The sequence below is a fragment of the Vicia villosa genome, linkage group LG5, assembly GCF_029867415.1.
Source record: "Vicia villosa cultivar HV-30 ecotype Madison, WI linkage group LG5, Vvil1.0, whole genome shotgun sequence".
Lineage (NCBI taxonomy): Eukaryota > Viridiplantae > Streptophyta > Magnoliopsida > Fabales > Fabaceae > Vicia > Vicia villosa.
Window position 1 is genome coordinate 22,764,709 of NC_081184.1, and position 15,634 is coordinate 22,780,342.

Sequence of the window (15,634 nt, forward strand, 5' to 3'; positions counted from 1 at the left end):
GGTACCATCGCGTTCAGAAGGGTGATTTAAGTAAAACCATGGTGTTATCTTCCATTTATTGATCGTGTTTCAGGAAGAGGGAATTGGGACGGAAAAGCTACGCGAAGAAGACAGCCATGGCTGCTGGGCGTGTTTTCCTCTATTTTAAAATTTGTTTTTTTTTGTTTATATCTCTTTTGATCGCTCCCTTTATCAGCTGAAGCAGATAGCGCAGGTGGCATAGTGGAGCACTGGGTGACCAAGGGAACGTGTGTTCGATCCCTGGTGCCCCTTGCTCATTCTTTTATTTTTCTTGAATCAACATGCTGCAGGATTTGGTGCTCTACGCTTATGAAGGATCCTCGTGCACCTGCGTACTGAAGCCATTGGATCTCATCAGCGCTTGAACGAACGTCCCTAAGGATGCGGGTACACCGCGGGCGTTCATAGAGCAGCAGCATACGATCGTAGCCAGGTTTCTCTAAATATATTTTTATTTTTATTTAATTATTTAGATTGGATAGTAATACATTATATTTAATTTTATTAATTAATTTATTGTAGGGTAAGTATAAATTAGGATTAAATTAGGATTTAGGATTTTTCCGATTATTTGACCATCTCGATTTAATTTATTCTAACCATTTTTAATTATTATAAAATCACAAAAAAACTATAAAGGTTATAAAAATTATGGTTTGTCCAATCCCACTTGCCCATTTGGCAAAAACATTCATTTTTATTCAATTGATTCGGGATTAATGTAATTTTCTCCTTGATCCGACTAAACCTATTAGTCGCATTGACGAGAAATAATTTTAATTGATCCTTGGTTTAATTCTCTTCTCGACCCGATTAAATCTATTAGTCGCATTAGACAAGAGATAAAAAATATCAAATCTAAAATACATTCAATTTGCTGCCCGCGACGATCGAATCTATCGATCAGAGTAACCAGCAATGCCCATTAATCCGTTAACTATAATGATCAAACCTATTGATCATCGCAACTAACGGTGACATATTAAATCAGGGTTGTACGCCCAAATCTCAAAACACACTAAACCACAACGCTACAAAATTTATCTCTTCAACACTGCGATGTTCAAAACTACGATAAGGTAATTCAAAATACCTTTGAACTTCGCATTTCAAAAACTACGATAGGCCATTCAAAAAGCCTTCAAACAACCTCATACTAATTCAAAGGCGTACAACCCTGTGCCCGAACTACGTTGAATCTGATTCTCCGTAAGGAGATACGTAGGCACTTGGATAACCAAGGCGAGTCCCTTTCCTCAAAACCTCAATTCAGTTCAAATCTCACTTTTCGCCCTATTCACTTCCTTAGCTATTAAACCTTAACTTTTAACCATAAATCCTTACTTTGAACATAAAACCTTAGGAAAGGGTTGAGGGTGCCTAACACCTTCCCTCGACCTGATTATAATAATCTTACCCCGATCTCTTAACTGCGTAGGGTTTCCTATTCGCCCTGGTAGAATAGGTGGCGACTCTAAAACATTAATTTTTAGGGCAGGTTGCTACACTTTTAAATCAAACTCTCTTTAATACTTTTCACCAATTGATTTGATAGGAACTAATTAGGGCTAAGATTAGTCAACCTTTAGAAGAGAAGCATGATCCCTTAGTTGATTCAGTTAGGGTTTAATTTAAAATTTTGTGAATAAAAAATAAGATGATTAGGTTTATGTGTACATACAAAATCCTAATCTTGTGATCCCTTGATTTTTTTATCCATAAGCAATACCATGTTGATATTAACTTGTTGCTATGATCTCTTTTTGTAGTCACTCGTATATATGTTTGTTAATTTACATCTTTATATATTTATACATTGTTAAACTAACCCTATATCCATGAAATATTCATCTATCATCATATCATATTCATTCATACATGAAATGATCTTGAGGTATGTCATTCTTTTATTCATCAAACTTTTACACTTGAGTTTATACATTGATGTGTTGGTTTATCTTGAACCCGCCCTTGATTGTATCCATGATACACATGTTATATCACACACACCACATGAGATATTCACCATGAATGAAAACTTCAGATGTTGCCTAAACTCCAAAGGAATGGGAATGGTATTGACTAAAATGTTGCCTAAATTCCAAAGGAATGGGAATGGTATTGACTAAAATTGTATCCAAGGTACTCACTCTCTTTTCCAACTGTTTTACTTTGTGCTTTGTATTGTTAAAGCTTAGCACTTTTCTCCTTGTTTTAAAAATGGTTTTGTGTTGTTAAAGTTCAACCTTTTTAAACTTAAACCCTTTGGATTTGTATTGTTAAAGCTCGACCAACCTCTTTTAAAATCAACCCTTGCCTTGTATTGTTAAAGCTTGACATCTTTTAAAACTTGTTAAGTATTGTTAAAGCTTAACATTTTAAAAACCCGTTGAGTATTGTTAAAGCTCAACACCCAAAAATATTTTTCCACTTGGCTCTTTATTTTCCTTTTTAGGGGAACTACAAATATTCTGACTTCCCTACTGCACTTAAGGGGTATGTAGGCACACGATGTGATGTTGTGCCGAGCACATTTTTAAAAAAAATTTTTCTCATCCTCCCACTATATTTAAACAAAAACACAAAAAAAAAAACAGTTTTATAACAATAATAACAAATATGTATTTCAAAGAGGTTCCTACGGAGTACCGTAGATGTGATGGGTGCTAATACATTCCCCTTACATAACCAACCCCCGGACCAAAGATCTCTGATAAGTTTATTAATTTTGATTTTAAAAACTTCTGTGGATTTTATTTCGCTCTTTTTCCTATTTCCTTTGGAAACACTAAAGCGTGGTGGCGACTCTACTAAAATTTCTGAGTTAAGTCAATCAATGACTCTAGTCTCAATTTTTCACCGCTACAGAAAAGTGGTGACTCTGCTGGGGACACTACATTATTCTTAAGAGGGTTGACACTATCTTTAACTGTGAAAGTTAAGGGTGTTCATGGGTACGGACCAACCCGCAAACCCACTCACCCAACCCAACCCTTACTTTTACCCAACTCAATCATGTACGAGTTTAATCTGAACCAACTCATTCAAACTCATTAGTATTTGGTTCGGGTAATGGGTTTAAAGCTTTAAACCCGCGAACCTAATTCATTGACATTTCACTATTTTTATTTTATTTATAAATTATCTAGCATAAATCTTACAATGCATTTTTTTTAATATAATTATAATTTTTATTAATCGTAAAAGTCTAAGTCTAAATTGATTCAAAAAAAAAGTCTAAATCTAAATCAAATTTGAGACCAAATTTAATTATTCGAAGAAAGATATAACTTACCTTTTAAATTATACTTTACACCATTTGTATATTTTAACTTTGTCTGAATCGTAAAAGAATTTTTATGTATTAAATAATAAATTTTATTCAAATTAAATACAAAATTTTATGATTTTTTTAATATTTTTGTAAAATAAATGTGTTAATTAAATTGATACTTTATTTAGAATTTAAAAATTATATTTAATGGGTGACCCACGAACCAACTCATTGATGAGCGGGTTAGTTTGGGTCGGATTATTTCTTTTTAGATAGAGTATATGATTTAATCAACCAAAACCAAAGACTATTTGTTAGATAGAGTATATGATTTAATCAAATTATACTCAATCCAACCCGGAATCCCCCTGGTGAAAGTTGTCTTTTTATCTTATAAATCTGGCTAGGGCATGACTCATCAGTTTAAAATTAAAGATTTTATTTTCTCTTGTAAAAACTTTTTTTATCATTTTCTAAAATGTGTTAAATTTACTTGCTGAGATATTAAGGGATATGTTGTTACTAATAATAATCCATCTGTCTCATAATAAGTGTCTCATTTGCACTTTTTTCATGTCTCAAAATAAATGTCTCTTTAGAAAACCAATGCAACATTTATTAATTTTTTCCGCTACTATACCCCTATTTATTAACTTTCACGTTTTTCAACTACTCTACTACCTAAAAGAAATAAGGGTACTTTAGTAAATGATATTAACTTTATCATTAAAATCAACACATCCAATCATTTTCTTAAAAACCGCGCAAAACTCAAATATGACACTTATTATGAGACGGAGGGAGTATTATAATAATTAAAACATCCCCACTCCTTCACTTTGGGTTCGAATAAGTGACATCATTTTCAGCATAAGTGTCACAAAATAAATGGAGATCCAGTAAACGAAACAGGGACATGTCATATTCATAAAAATAAATTTGAGTTAATAATAAGATTATTTATTCAATGAGTTGAAAGGCAACAACTATCTTAATTTCAAAATGAATTTAGACTACGAAATTGCGAAATTTAGTTAAAGTGCAAAATAAAGTTGACAACAATTGTTATGTTTTGCTGTGTTCAGAGTTTATTTTGATATGAAAATAATTACAGAAAGATAAAATATCTAGAGAAAAACATGCAATAAGATGATTGGGACTTGAGTATTAAGAGGTGCCTAAGTCCAACATCATGTAGCAAAGGGCCCTTAAGTTGTTTGATTCTTCGCTCTTGACAGTTGGCGTTAGGGCTGGAAATGAGTCGAGTCGAGTCGAACTCGCCTCAGCTCAGTTTGACTCGTTAAGAATTGGCCGAGTTCGAGTTGATGACGAATTATTTTTCCAGCTCAAACTCGACTCGTTAAGAATTGGCCGAGTTTGAGTTCGAGTTTATCTCAAACTTTTTTTTCAGATCAAACTCGACTTGTTAGAAGTTCACGAACATCTCGTTTCAGCTCGTTAGGTTTATCTTGTTAGGTTCGACTCGCTTATTTCATGGACTTAAAAGTAATTTTTTAAAGTCTACTTTTTTACATATACATTTGACATTTTAAATTAATATTTTTTAAATAAAAAATATAGAAATAAATAAAAGTTATAAGATTGAAATTTATACGATGTTTATTTGTATAATTATTTGTAGAAATATTTTGCTCACTAGAAAATATAAATTATCAATTAATACCGTTAGATTAAAATAAAATATGATACTAAGATTTAGAGCAAATATTTAAACCTACTATTAAAGATAATATAATCTATCTTATATATAATCGAGTTGACTCATGAACCTAACGAGTCGAACTATGTATAGTTCAAACTCAACTCATTTAGTTAACGAACTTAGTTTTTAGCTCATACTCAGCTCATTTGGTTCATGAACATAGTTCATCGATTTAATTTTCGAATCGAATTTCGAACTATTTTCGAGTTAGTGTGGTTCATTGCCAGCCCTAGTTGGCGTTTATGGGAAGGAATACCAAGTGTTTGGATGTTTATCATATGGTATCAGAGTTGATTATCAGTGTCGCAAAAAGGGCTACAAATATAGGAGCTGACTTGAAAAATATGAAGCATTGTAGAGTGCCGCCGCAAAACGTCGGCTCTCAAAGGTAGCATTATGGTAGGAATTTGGGCAATAAGGAGTGTCTAAATCCAGCATCATGTAGTCTATGATGCTTGTTGGAGAGTACTTGGCGCATATTTGGGTTACCACTTACCAGTGAGATTGGCAGAATCATGATGAGCCATTACCATTTTGGCAAAAGCTAAAACTTCAACACTATCACTGTGCAACAGTGATTTTACCAAATTCACCGACCATCCAGACACACACTTAAATGGCTTGATTCATTGTCCTTGTCTGCAAACTTTTAAGATAGGATTTCACGAGAAGCAGTGGTTAGGTGGTTATCAGAAGATTTCCTTCCGCGTGTCAGCTCTTCAAATCCTGAAATTATATAAATACAAAAGAGCTTAGATGTTTAGAAGAAAATGTCCAAAAGAAACTAAAGATAAAAAAATTAATAAGCAAATGACACAGAAACTGCTTCCAACTTAGTACAAAACAATAAGTATGCATACAATTGTGGTGGCATCAGCAATATGCCTTATGTTCTGAGAAACTCCACTGATGCTATTCACTAGGAATTAAAGAACTCACCGGCAGAGGACAGAGAACCAGTAATCAAGCCAGTAACAAGTTTAAAGTCCATAGATGATCCACCATACCAGAATGATAAAGTCCTAAGCTAGTTCTTGGCACCAAGTACAGTGAAAAATCTTGTAATCATCTTAGGCAGTGCCTGGAGATCAACTCATAAATATTTGCATTGTTTAAGTTTTGACCCACCCGCATGGAATGCAAGCCTTTGGATAGTGATTCAGTTTCCATCATTCCATGTATACTCCAAGTCACTAGAGTAACAACCCAATATCTTCTTGGCATGCACAACTTTGCACAAACCCAAGAACGAACCTGCCCAACAGAAAACTGAATATAATCATTCAAATTATGTGAAAGAACGTATGTATATAAATAAAAATCAATAAATCTTGAAAGCTATGGATCCATGGTAATCAATAAGTTTTCCACTTCAAAGTATATGCAGACTAGAATCATGTGAGCCAACACACATATCAAGGGCAACAATTTGTAATGTATATCATCATCATATATACCCATGTACTCCCTCCGTCCCATATTATAAGCAAATTTTACTTTTTAGGTTCATTGAATAATTAATGTATCTGATCAACACATAGCCCAAATACATTAATTATTCAATGAACCTAAAAAGTGAAATTTGCTTATATATGGGACGGAGGGAGTATATCACAATGTAAAACATAGGGAAACATTATAATAAGTCATGAACATTCCATCTGGAGACAGAAGATCAAATCATCTCATAATAACACTCTGACTTTAGGAATAACTTGATTTAGCTTGTATTTGAGTTTTCAAAGTAAGCTTCCATATAGAAGCAACAACATGATAGATGCGCTACATGCATGATTAGCACTACTGTTTTTTTATTGTATGGACACCCAGAATTTCAAAAATTGTTTTACACCAACAACGAAAAAATGTAGGTTAATGTATATCATAATATCAGGATAGTAATAGATTGCTAGCTTATTAATCAAAAATACATACTACCCAAAATAAATGTTAACCAGAATAAAACAAGCTGTGGGTGTGCAAAGATCTAATGAACTGTATCCCAAAGACGTGGGGGTGAAGATTTTTTGGTTTGCATGGGAAGGGGAGACTTCCCCTTCATTAGGGGTCTGCTTAGTCCAATAGAGAGGAGGGATTTTAATGGATTGAAGGGGAAAGGAGGTGAGAGAAGAGATGGGATTTTAAAATTGTGTTTGGTTTGCCGAGTGAGATGGAACTAAAGGGAATAACGTCATTCCCACAAATCCAACATGAAGGAATGATCCTTATTTGAAGAAAGTGATGGCTGATTTGCAATAGAAACCTACATCTCAACCGGGTTTCCAGTTGATCTAAGAGAGGCTGTTCTAGCATGGTAGGTTGGTGTTGCCTTCAGACTCTGAGTACGTACCCTTAATGTTGAAGGAATTCCATTCATCCAGTACTGGTGGCCACTCAAGTTTTTTGGTATATATTGGAGATATTAACAGGGAATCTTAACTAGATAGGAATGAGGAAGTCAGCTCAAAATTTTCTACAGAATCGTGATGTGTGCAAACGTCAAAGGTACTCTGCGTCTTCTCCGATGGGTCTGTTGCAGCCACTGCGGATTCCAGAGTTTGGGAGGTCATCTCAATGGATTTCATAACTGGTCTTCCAAAATCAAAGGGGTATGAAGCTGTTTTTTGTAGTGGTGAATAGACTATCTAAATATGGACATTTTATTCCCCCAAAACACCCAAATACAACACGAAAAGTGGCTGAGATTTTAACTGAAGAGGTGGTGGTGCATCTCCATGGTGTTCAGATTTTAACTGAAGAGCTGGTGGTGCATCTCCATGGTGTTCCATGGTCTATTGTTAGTGTTCGTGACCCCTTAATTGCAAACGTCAAAAGTACTGTGTCTTCTCCGATGGGTCTCTTGCAGCCACTTCCAATTCCGGAGAGTTTGGGAAGACTTCTCAATGGATTTCATAACTGGTCTTCCAAAATCAAAGGGGTATGAAGCTGTTTTTGTAGTAGTGGATAGACTATCTAAATGTGGATATTTTATTCCTCCAAAACACCCATATACAACATGAAAAGTGGCTGAGATTTTAACTAAAAAGGTGGTGCGTCTCCATGGTGTTCCATGGTCTATTGTTAGTGGTCGTGACCCCTTATTTGCAAACGTCAAAAGTACTCTGGGTCTTCTCCGATGGGTCTGTTAAATCCACTGCCAATTCCAGAGAGTTTGGGAGGACATCTCAATTGATTTCATAACTGGTCTTCCAAAATCAAAGGGGTATGAAGCTGTTTTTGTAGTAGTGGATAGACTATCTAAATATCGACATTTAACTTCCCAAAACATCTGTATACAACAAGAAAAGTTGTTGAGATTTTAACTAAAGAGGTGGTGCGATAGAACACACATAACTCTGATGAAAGAATATATTTTCTGTAAGTACTATCAATTTGTGCATATTTCTTTCTATAAGAAACACACATAACTCGGATGAAAGAATATATTTTATTTGTTTTCAATATATTTTTTAGTATAACTTATTCCACCGGCGACTCATTGATTCAATCAGAGGCCCATTGATCCAATGCCTAGATTGAGTCAATGACCGGTCTACGTTTTATATAATAGACTACATTCTCAACAAAAAACCAGTATCCTTAACTTCAAATAAAAAAGAAAAAGTGACAGACTGTCATACACCTCTAGTCCAGTTATTTCATTTCTAACAAAGATATTACTCTAAATTGAACATTTATTTTTGTGAGGAATGAACCAAAGCGAGTCGAAATATCATGATGATTGTCACAAGTTACTGGTGACATGAACGTACCTTTCAGACAAAACTAATCGGTCTTCATGTAACAAGAATCTTTACGATACATCAAGACTAGAGATTATTTTTGGAAGCAGTCTGTAAGATGGTTTCGAGCATGACTCGCCATCACCATTTATGAGCGTCAGTTCATTTTCAAGAACAATATAAGCTTCTGAAAATGCCTGCACCATTGTTAAAATTTATGAGCTGCAGTACCAGTAAAAACAAATTCATTAAGGCATATATCTTAAGATAAACATGGTGCAGGAATAAGATGAATTGGCAAACAACAAAAGCATAAATAACAACAAGAATCATGTGTGTTACCAAATTAGCATTTTAATTTCCTAACCGTAAGAAAAATATTTAGCATGAGAATCCTCAAAATAACATACTTCTTCCTATCACTATTATAAGCAAATTTGACTTATTCGGTTCATTGATCAGCTGATGTATCTGATCTATATAGAGACCGGATACATTAGTTTTTCAATGACTCAAAAAAATCAACTTGGCTTATAATAATGACCGGAGCAGTTTTGTCGATGGCGGTCTGTGGTGGTGGTGGAGAGCCAAAATCCCACTTTGTTGCGCCATTATAGCGAACTATGGCGGAAAACCCCGCAATATCAGTTAACTCAAAAAAGTAATAATACCACAATCCGCTAAGCATTATCATTCTCAGCATTAAGCACAAGACAGATTAGCATAAATGCCAAAGGATAATTTACACCACATGTTTCTTTTTGTCAGAGACTTAGCCAAGGAAAATTTGTAAATAATGTCTGCATTATGTTGTCTGCATTATATTACCTTAATACATTGATGGATTCTGAAGCAATTCCTTCCCACATTATTTGTTGGAAAAAGAGGATCATCTATGTGAATTGGATCAATGCTGCAAATAAGGCAATTTTCAATTAGTTGGAGAAAAGTAAATTAAAATGATGTCACACTGTACACAGATTGTTTGATTTATCTATTACCTGCAACCTCTTTCTCTTTTTATATAAAGTCCACTTCCTTGCACTGATATCCGCATTTGACGGGGATCAAACACATTCCTAGAAGAAAAATAATTGTATTGATATTTAACCAAAAATTGTTCATGATTATGCAATGCCCAATAGCAACAAGAAAAAAATAAAATTATATTTAGTTCTCTCACCCAAAAAAATAAAGAAAATCAACCATAAGACTTCCGTAATTCTGCAAGAAAATGGAAAAAAATCCATTCAGTGGCAGTAGTGTAACTGTAAGTAAAAAGGAACCGAGAAAGTAAGAACTACAACACTTTACAACCCAGTTAGGGTCACAGTCATTGATTAAAAAATAACAAATTCTGGATTGATGTTCCTTTCTACTTGGTCCTAGGTGGCTATCAACATATATAGACTTAAACAAATAAAAAGCTCAAAGTTTACTTGGTTGATCGGCCGGCCAAGATGGTGCTCATGCTGAAGAAAACGTATAATTAGTAGTACCTACATACAAAATAAAAATAAACAAGATTATAAGATACAGGCAGCCTCCTTAAATCCTGAAAGAATACTTCTCAAGAAACATAGTGGCATAGAGAAATTAAATACAACTGATGACAAAGGCAATTGATAAAGAGCATGGCACTAAGGATGACAAACACACATATAACAGATGTAGAAAGAAATTGATGACATATTTGCAGTTTGATCATATGAATAAATTATAACCACAGATTGTTGGTAACCATGTCCTAATGAGAAAATAAAATCATTACTAGTGTACAAATTAGTTACAATCAAGTAACAGAGAATGGCATTACATTAGCCGTGGCAATTTATTACTCTAACATAAAGGAGATATGAGTAATTCATTAAGGGATGAAAATTTTATGTAAAGGGAGAAAATACATACCAAACAGTAAGAACTTAAGCCACCAGAGTAGGACTGGTCAAGGCTTCGATCTGCCAAAAACTGTTTCAGCACCAAAGCAAGAGGAGTAGCAGCAGGAAATTGTTCCGTCAACTCCTTAACCTACAGGCAGAAGTATCATAATTTGCATGGTTAAGCAATGAAATTGTGAAACCAATAATACTTTCAAACTCAATATTTATGATTGAACCAAATAGGTTGGAGAACAGAATATGAAGGTGATCCTACGTGCAGCCTAGAACCTAGTCAGTCAAGCTTCACTTTAGCTCAAGGGTGGAGATTGGTTTAATGTCCACCCAAACAGAGAGCTATAATTACGGTTGTCAATCTCAAATAGAAGTGTGGAGTGTTCGATCCCAAAAGCATACACTATATACCAGGTTAACTTCTATACCAATAACTGGAGATTTTTTATACAGGACAAGTAATTTATATTTATATTATTATACACAAATGTTTTTAAAAATTCAAAATTTCAGGCATAGATGACAAGTCATTAGGATAGAGCTTAAAATTGTAAAGTACGCAAACCAGAAAACATATGTGATAATCAATAAGTCAACTGAAGTTTATATAAACAACATGTCAACAATGAGTAATTTACAATACATGCACTTAATGCTGAAAAGTTAAAGAATAAATTGAATGCATAATATTTTTTTGGCAAAATGGAAGGCATGAATGTTAACTCAATAAGATTAGTAGGCTGCTATGTGCAAAATACAAAACAGGTAAGGTAGAAAAAATAATAGAAAGAGCGGAATAAAAGAGGTCTTTTAATAAAACAGAGGACGTAAAAGACTGCAAAAACGGAGGGCGGTGAAGTTTAAATTACACAACACTACACACAAAAAAAGAACATAAGTTATGCAAATATAGAATAAAGCTCACAGACATGTGACAAGAAAAAAACAGTGGGAGAGATGGCCAACAGACCAGAACAACCAACAGACAGTAACAAACCATGTACAGAAATTGAAGTAGGCAAGAGAAATTAAATAAATATTTTTCTATGGGAACTAAACTAAATATTTGAGAGGTGATTTTATTCCTTCTTGAAAAACTGTCCATGTAGAAAGAAAAAAATGATTGAACTCTTGATGAGAAATCCTATCATGTAGAATAAGATGATGAAACGGTGAGGAAATTTATAGGCATAATCTTTGGCACATTTATATGCAGTTTCTTTCATAATTAACTCAAACTGTAGCAACAAGTTATTGTTAACCATTTACATTATTCCATTCTCATTCCATTAATTTATGGTGGAAATCACAATATAATTTAGATATTTTTCAAAAAGCTTTGCATTTGCAAATCATGATTACTGATTCTGTCATTCCTTCAAAGTGAAGGTAGATAATGGTTGTGATTTGTGATTACGGTTTGAATCGATCCAGATAGAGAGATGATGGAGAATCACAAATTTCTGTTAGAAATACACCACAAACAAAAGGTTGGGTTTGGTTGGGTTAGGATATGGACCAATCTATTAAAACCCAAATTAAAATTCACCCATTTTTCAGTACCAGCATTCCTAGTACTAAGCCTAAGCCATTAATCCTGTAGACAACGAGATAACTGAGTTGGATCGTGTTAAAAAAAGAATCAAAAGAGCGAAATATTATAAAGTGGCATATATATTTCAATCAGAATACGTGGGAACTCAAAAAAAAGCATATATATTTCAAGCAGAATATATGGGAACTCAAAAAAGGATATATAATTGTAAAATTGGAGCACACATTCAGTTTGCAAATATCACAAAGACCTAAACCTATAAAATTAAATTGATAAAACAAGATGGTGAAAACAAGAAGAAACTAGTTACTTGATCCTCCAATCGAAAGACGGCTTTCCTTGTAAAGACCGATATTAACATAACATTCCTCTCCACCACTAATACCAATCTCCTCAATTGTTTTGGTGCTCAAATCAACATAGGCAAGTTCATAATCTCTTTTTTTAAGGTATATATATCCCATCTTTCCAAATCCAATTGGGGGCCATTGGATGGAAGGGAAGGCGCCATAAGTATATAGTTTGATCCATGATTCACTCACACCGAGTTCACCCAGAATAGATATGTGAAAGACAAAGTCATCGACATAACTTGAGATTAAAGCAATCGATCCGTTTAACACTGCCAAGTGTTGTCTAGTGTATGATGCTTTCCCGATGGGTGTTGTAAGGAACATCTCAGAACTCAGGTCAAATGACAAGAGAGATATTTCAGGTTCAGGTTGATATAGGATCGACTTACTAACCAGCCAATGATAAGCTCCATCCACATAAACTTCGTGACCAGAAAATGGCCAAGGATAACACGAATGATGAGACAGAACATTGTCCATGTCGAACAATCTCCAAGAATTACTTTTCAAACTATATATCTCAAGAAAAGTTTTTGATGGCAGAGCATCGAAGTCAAATGATACACACTGAATGACCTTATAGTCATCTTTAAGTTGGTCATAACCAAACCCGTGAAAAACACGGAAATTGGGGGAAGGGCTTTTCAAGAATACGTCTGTGTCTGTATCGGGGCTAGAAGGGCTGTTCATGAATTCGTCGGTATCGTCGGTATCGGGGATAGAAGGAATGACCATGAATTTGGGGCCGGAGCCAGGGGGGCAGCTAGAATGAATGACCTTGAATTCCTCAGGCGACGAGTGGCTAGAAGGAATGACCATGAATTCCTCGGGCGAGTGGCTAGAAAGAATGACCTTGACAGTGGTAGTGGGGCTAGCAGGAATGACCCTGAATTCATCGGTAGCAGGATTCCACAATACATATTGGACATCATCAGGATCATAATTTTGCCAAAGGCAGAAAATGCCATTAACACTTGTGGAGCCCAGAATAGAAACTAAACCTTCATAGCATTGAAGTGGAGATGGTAAATTTATTTTGACTTTGACTCTGTTATCATCGAGCAAACTGATTGCAGACTGGCAACTACGAGAGTTTCTATCATAGTGATTTGTGAGAACAAATGTATGATAATCATCTTCAGAACCGTGACGAGATATGAAATGGTTGGAGTACATGGTCATGAAATCAGAATTTTCAAATAAAATGGACCATGATTTGCGTACGGATTCAAAGCGCTTCAATGATTTTATGGACAGTTTCGAAAGAATAGAGAAAGCAATTTCATCGGAAATAGAGTTTATGCTAACCTTTGATCCGGAGGACTTGGTTCCTTTATACAAGGATTTATCCATATTTGAATCGGAGGACTCGGTTCCCTTATCCACGGATTCATCCATATTTGATTCGGAGGACTTGGTTCCCTTATCCACGGGTTCATCCATATTTGATTCGGAGGACTTGGTTCCCTTATCCACGGATTCATCCATCTTTGATTCGGAAGAATTGTTTCCCTTATCCATCGGATAAGGGAGGGAGACAGCGATCGGATCAGGGAGGGAGACAGCGATGGTTTTATCATTTGCCACAAATATATCCATTTTTGATTCAGACGGATTGTTTTCCATAGTGTGGGAGTCGGAGTCGGTGGTGATGGATTGAAACCATGATGCAGTGACAGGATTGTTTTCCAAACACATCGGACCACCAGGGTGGGAGTCGGATGCAATGACGGGATTGTTTTCCATACACATCGGACCAGGGTGGGAGTCGGAGTCGGTGGTGATGGCTTCAAACCATGATGCAATGACGGGATTGTTTTCCATACACATCGGACACATCGGACCAGGGTGGGTGGTGATGGATTGAAACCATGATGCAATGACGGAATTGTTTCCCTTATCAATGATGGAGTGATCAGCGTGGGAGACGGCGGCAGAATACACGATCGACTCATCAGCGTGGGAGACGGCGGTGGAATCCATGATAGTTGAATATAGCTTCTGTTGATTTCGCTTCGTTTTGTGATGACCACGGCTTCTGCTTTATTTTCTCTACTAGTTTGTATACCCGTGCGAGGCACGGGTTTAAATTTAGTGTGTATCGTGCGAGACATATGTTTAAATTTATGAGAAAAAAATATTTTAGATTTTTTTATAATTTACAATTTAAAATGAAAAAATTTTAATTATTAATATATATAAATCTAAAATATTTTTTTAAGATGTAAAATTTAACAATTAAAACTTGTCAAAAACTTTATTATATTGTATGATATAATTTAAAAAAATAGTTCTTTGGCAAATTTATCATTTGTCAATTAATTAGATTGCTTACTATTTTAAAAACTACTATTATTAGTAATATTATTATAATTATCTTTAATTTTTATTTGACTTTTGAATTTTCTATTTCCTAATTATTATATTTTTTATTGTTAATCTAATCAAATATATGTTACTTACATTTCTATTTATTGTACCAATTAAAACCGATTCAAGTCTTTCATGCAAAACTGGATATATGCATTTCAACTTTCAATAAAAATTTAATTTTTCACTATGCTCTATGGATACTCAAAAGGCACGTTGAAAAATCGAGAATTGTTATATTATTATTATTTTTAAGTAAATATTAAAGATATTTACTTAATAATAATAATAATATAACAATTCAACAATTGTTATTTTTTTTTGTAAGATCCTTTAATTCATTTTTATTATATGAAATTAAAAAAGTACATGAAAAAGTATTTGAAAGTTACTTTATTATTATAAAATAAATATGGAACTTTATAAAAATGGTTTTAACTTTAATAACCTTATAAAAACTATTGAAAGCATAAAATTTAAAAAAATTATATTATTCAAGTAATTTGTGTAATATTTGTGATACTAAAATAAATAAAATATATTAAAATTTTGTGAGATTAATTATACACAAATATTGTTAATAACTATAAATATTTACAAATACTTTGTTGATTAAAATAAAAAATTTAATGTAGTTAGCGACCCATGAAAATAGTGAATTAAATTGTTGATTAAAATAAAAAATTTAATGTAGTTAGCGACC

At 34.1% G+C, this 15,634-nt stretch overlaps 1 protein-coding gene across 5 annotated transcripts; it reads right to left on the reverse strand.

Moving 5' to 3' along the window:
• Window positions 1–3,382: 3,382 nt before the first annotated feature.
• LOC131601451 (uncharacterized) lies at window positions 3,383–14,628 on the reverse strand. Of its 5 annotated transcripts, none has more exons than XR_009283664.1 (9): window positions 13,870–14,628; window positions 10,670–10,789; window positions 10,201–10,260; window positions 9,945–9,985; window positions 9,763–9,840; window positions 9,590–9,674; window positions 8,792–8,958; window positions 5,879–6,272; window positions 3,383–5,744 (listed from the first exon to the last, which is right to left on the reverse strand). XR_009283664.1 is itself a non-coding variant. In XM_058873267.1 (8 exons), exons 1-7 carry the CDS (start codon window positions 14,542–14,544, stop codon window positions 8,833–8,835), a joined length of 1,185 nt encoding a protein of 394 aa, XP_058729250.1. In that variant the 5' UTR covers window positions 14,545–14,628; the 3' UTR covers window positions 6,296–8,307; window positions 8,792–8,832. The 5 variants fall into 5 exon arrangements, 1 of the variants encoding a protein (XP_058729250.1); XR_009283663.1 differs by having other exon boundaries at window positions 3,385–5,744; window positions 5,958–6,287; XR_009283662.1 differs by having other exon boundaries at window positions 3,387–5,744; window positions 5,958–6,272.
• Window positions 14,629–15,634: the final 1,006 nt, after the last annotated feature.

What these genes read in the sequence shown, in the direction of transcription:
- LOC131601451 (XM_058873267.1), bottom strand. Translation starts at nt 14,544, where the DNA reads ATGGATTCCACCGCCGTCTCCCACGCTGATGAGTCGATCGTGTATTCT. An exon ending in TTGGCCGGCCGATCAACCAA is followed by an intron (nt 9,986 to 10,200) that starts GTAAACTTTGAG and finishes ATTTTCTTGCAG; the next exon opens with AATTACGGAAGTCTTATGGT. An exon ending in GAATCCATCAATGTATTAAG is followed by an intron (nt 8,959 to 9,589) that starts GTAATATAATGC and finishes ACAATGGTGCAG; the next exon opens with GCATTTTCAGAAGCTTATAT.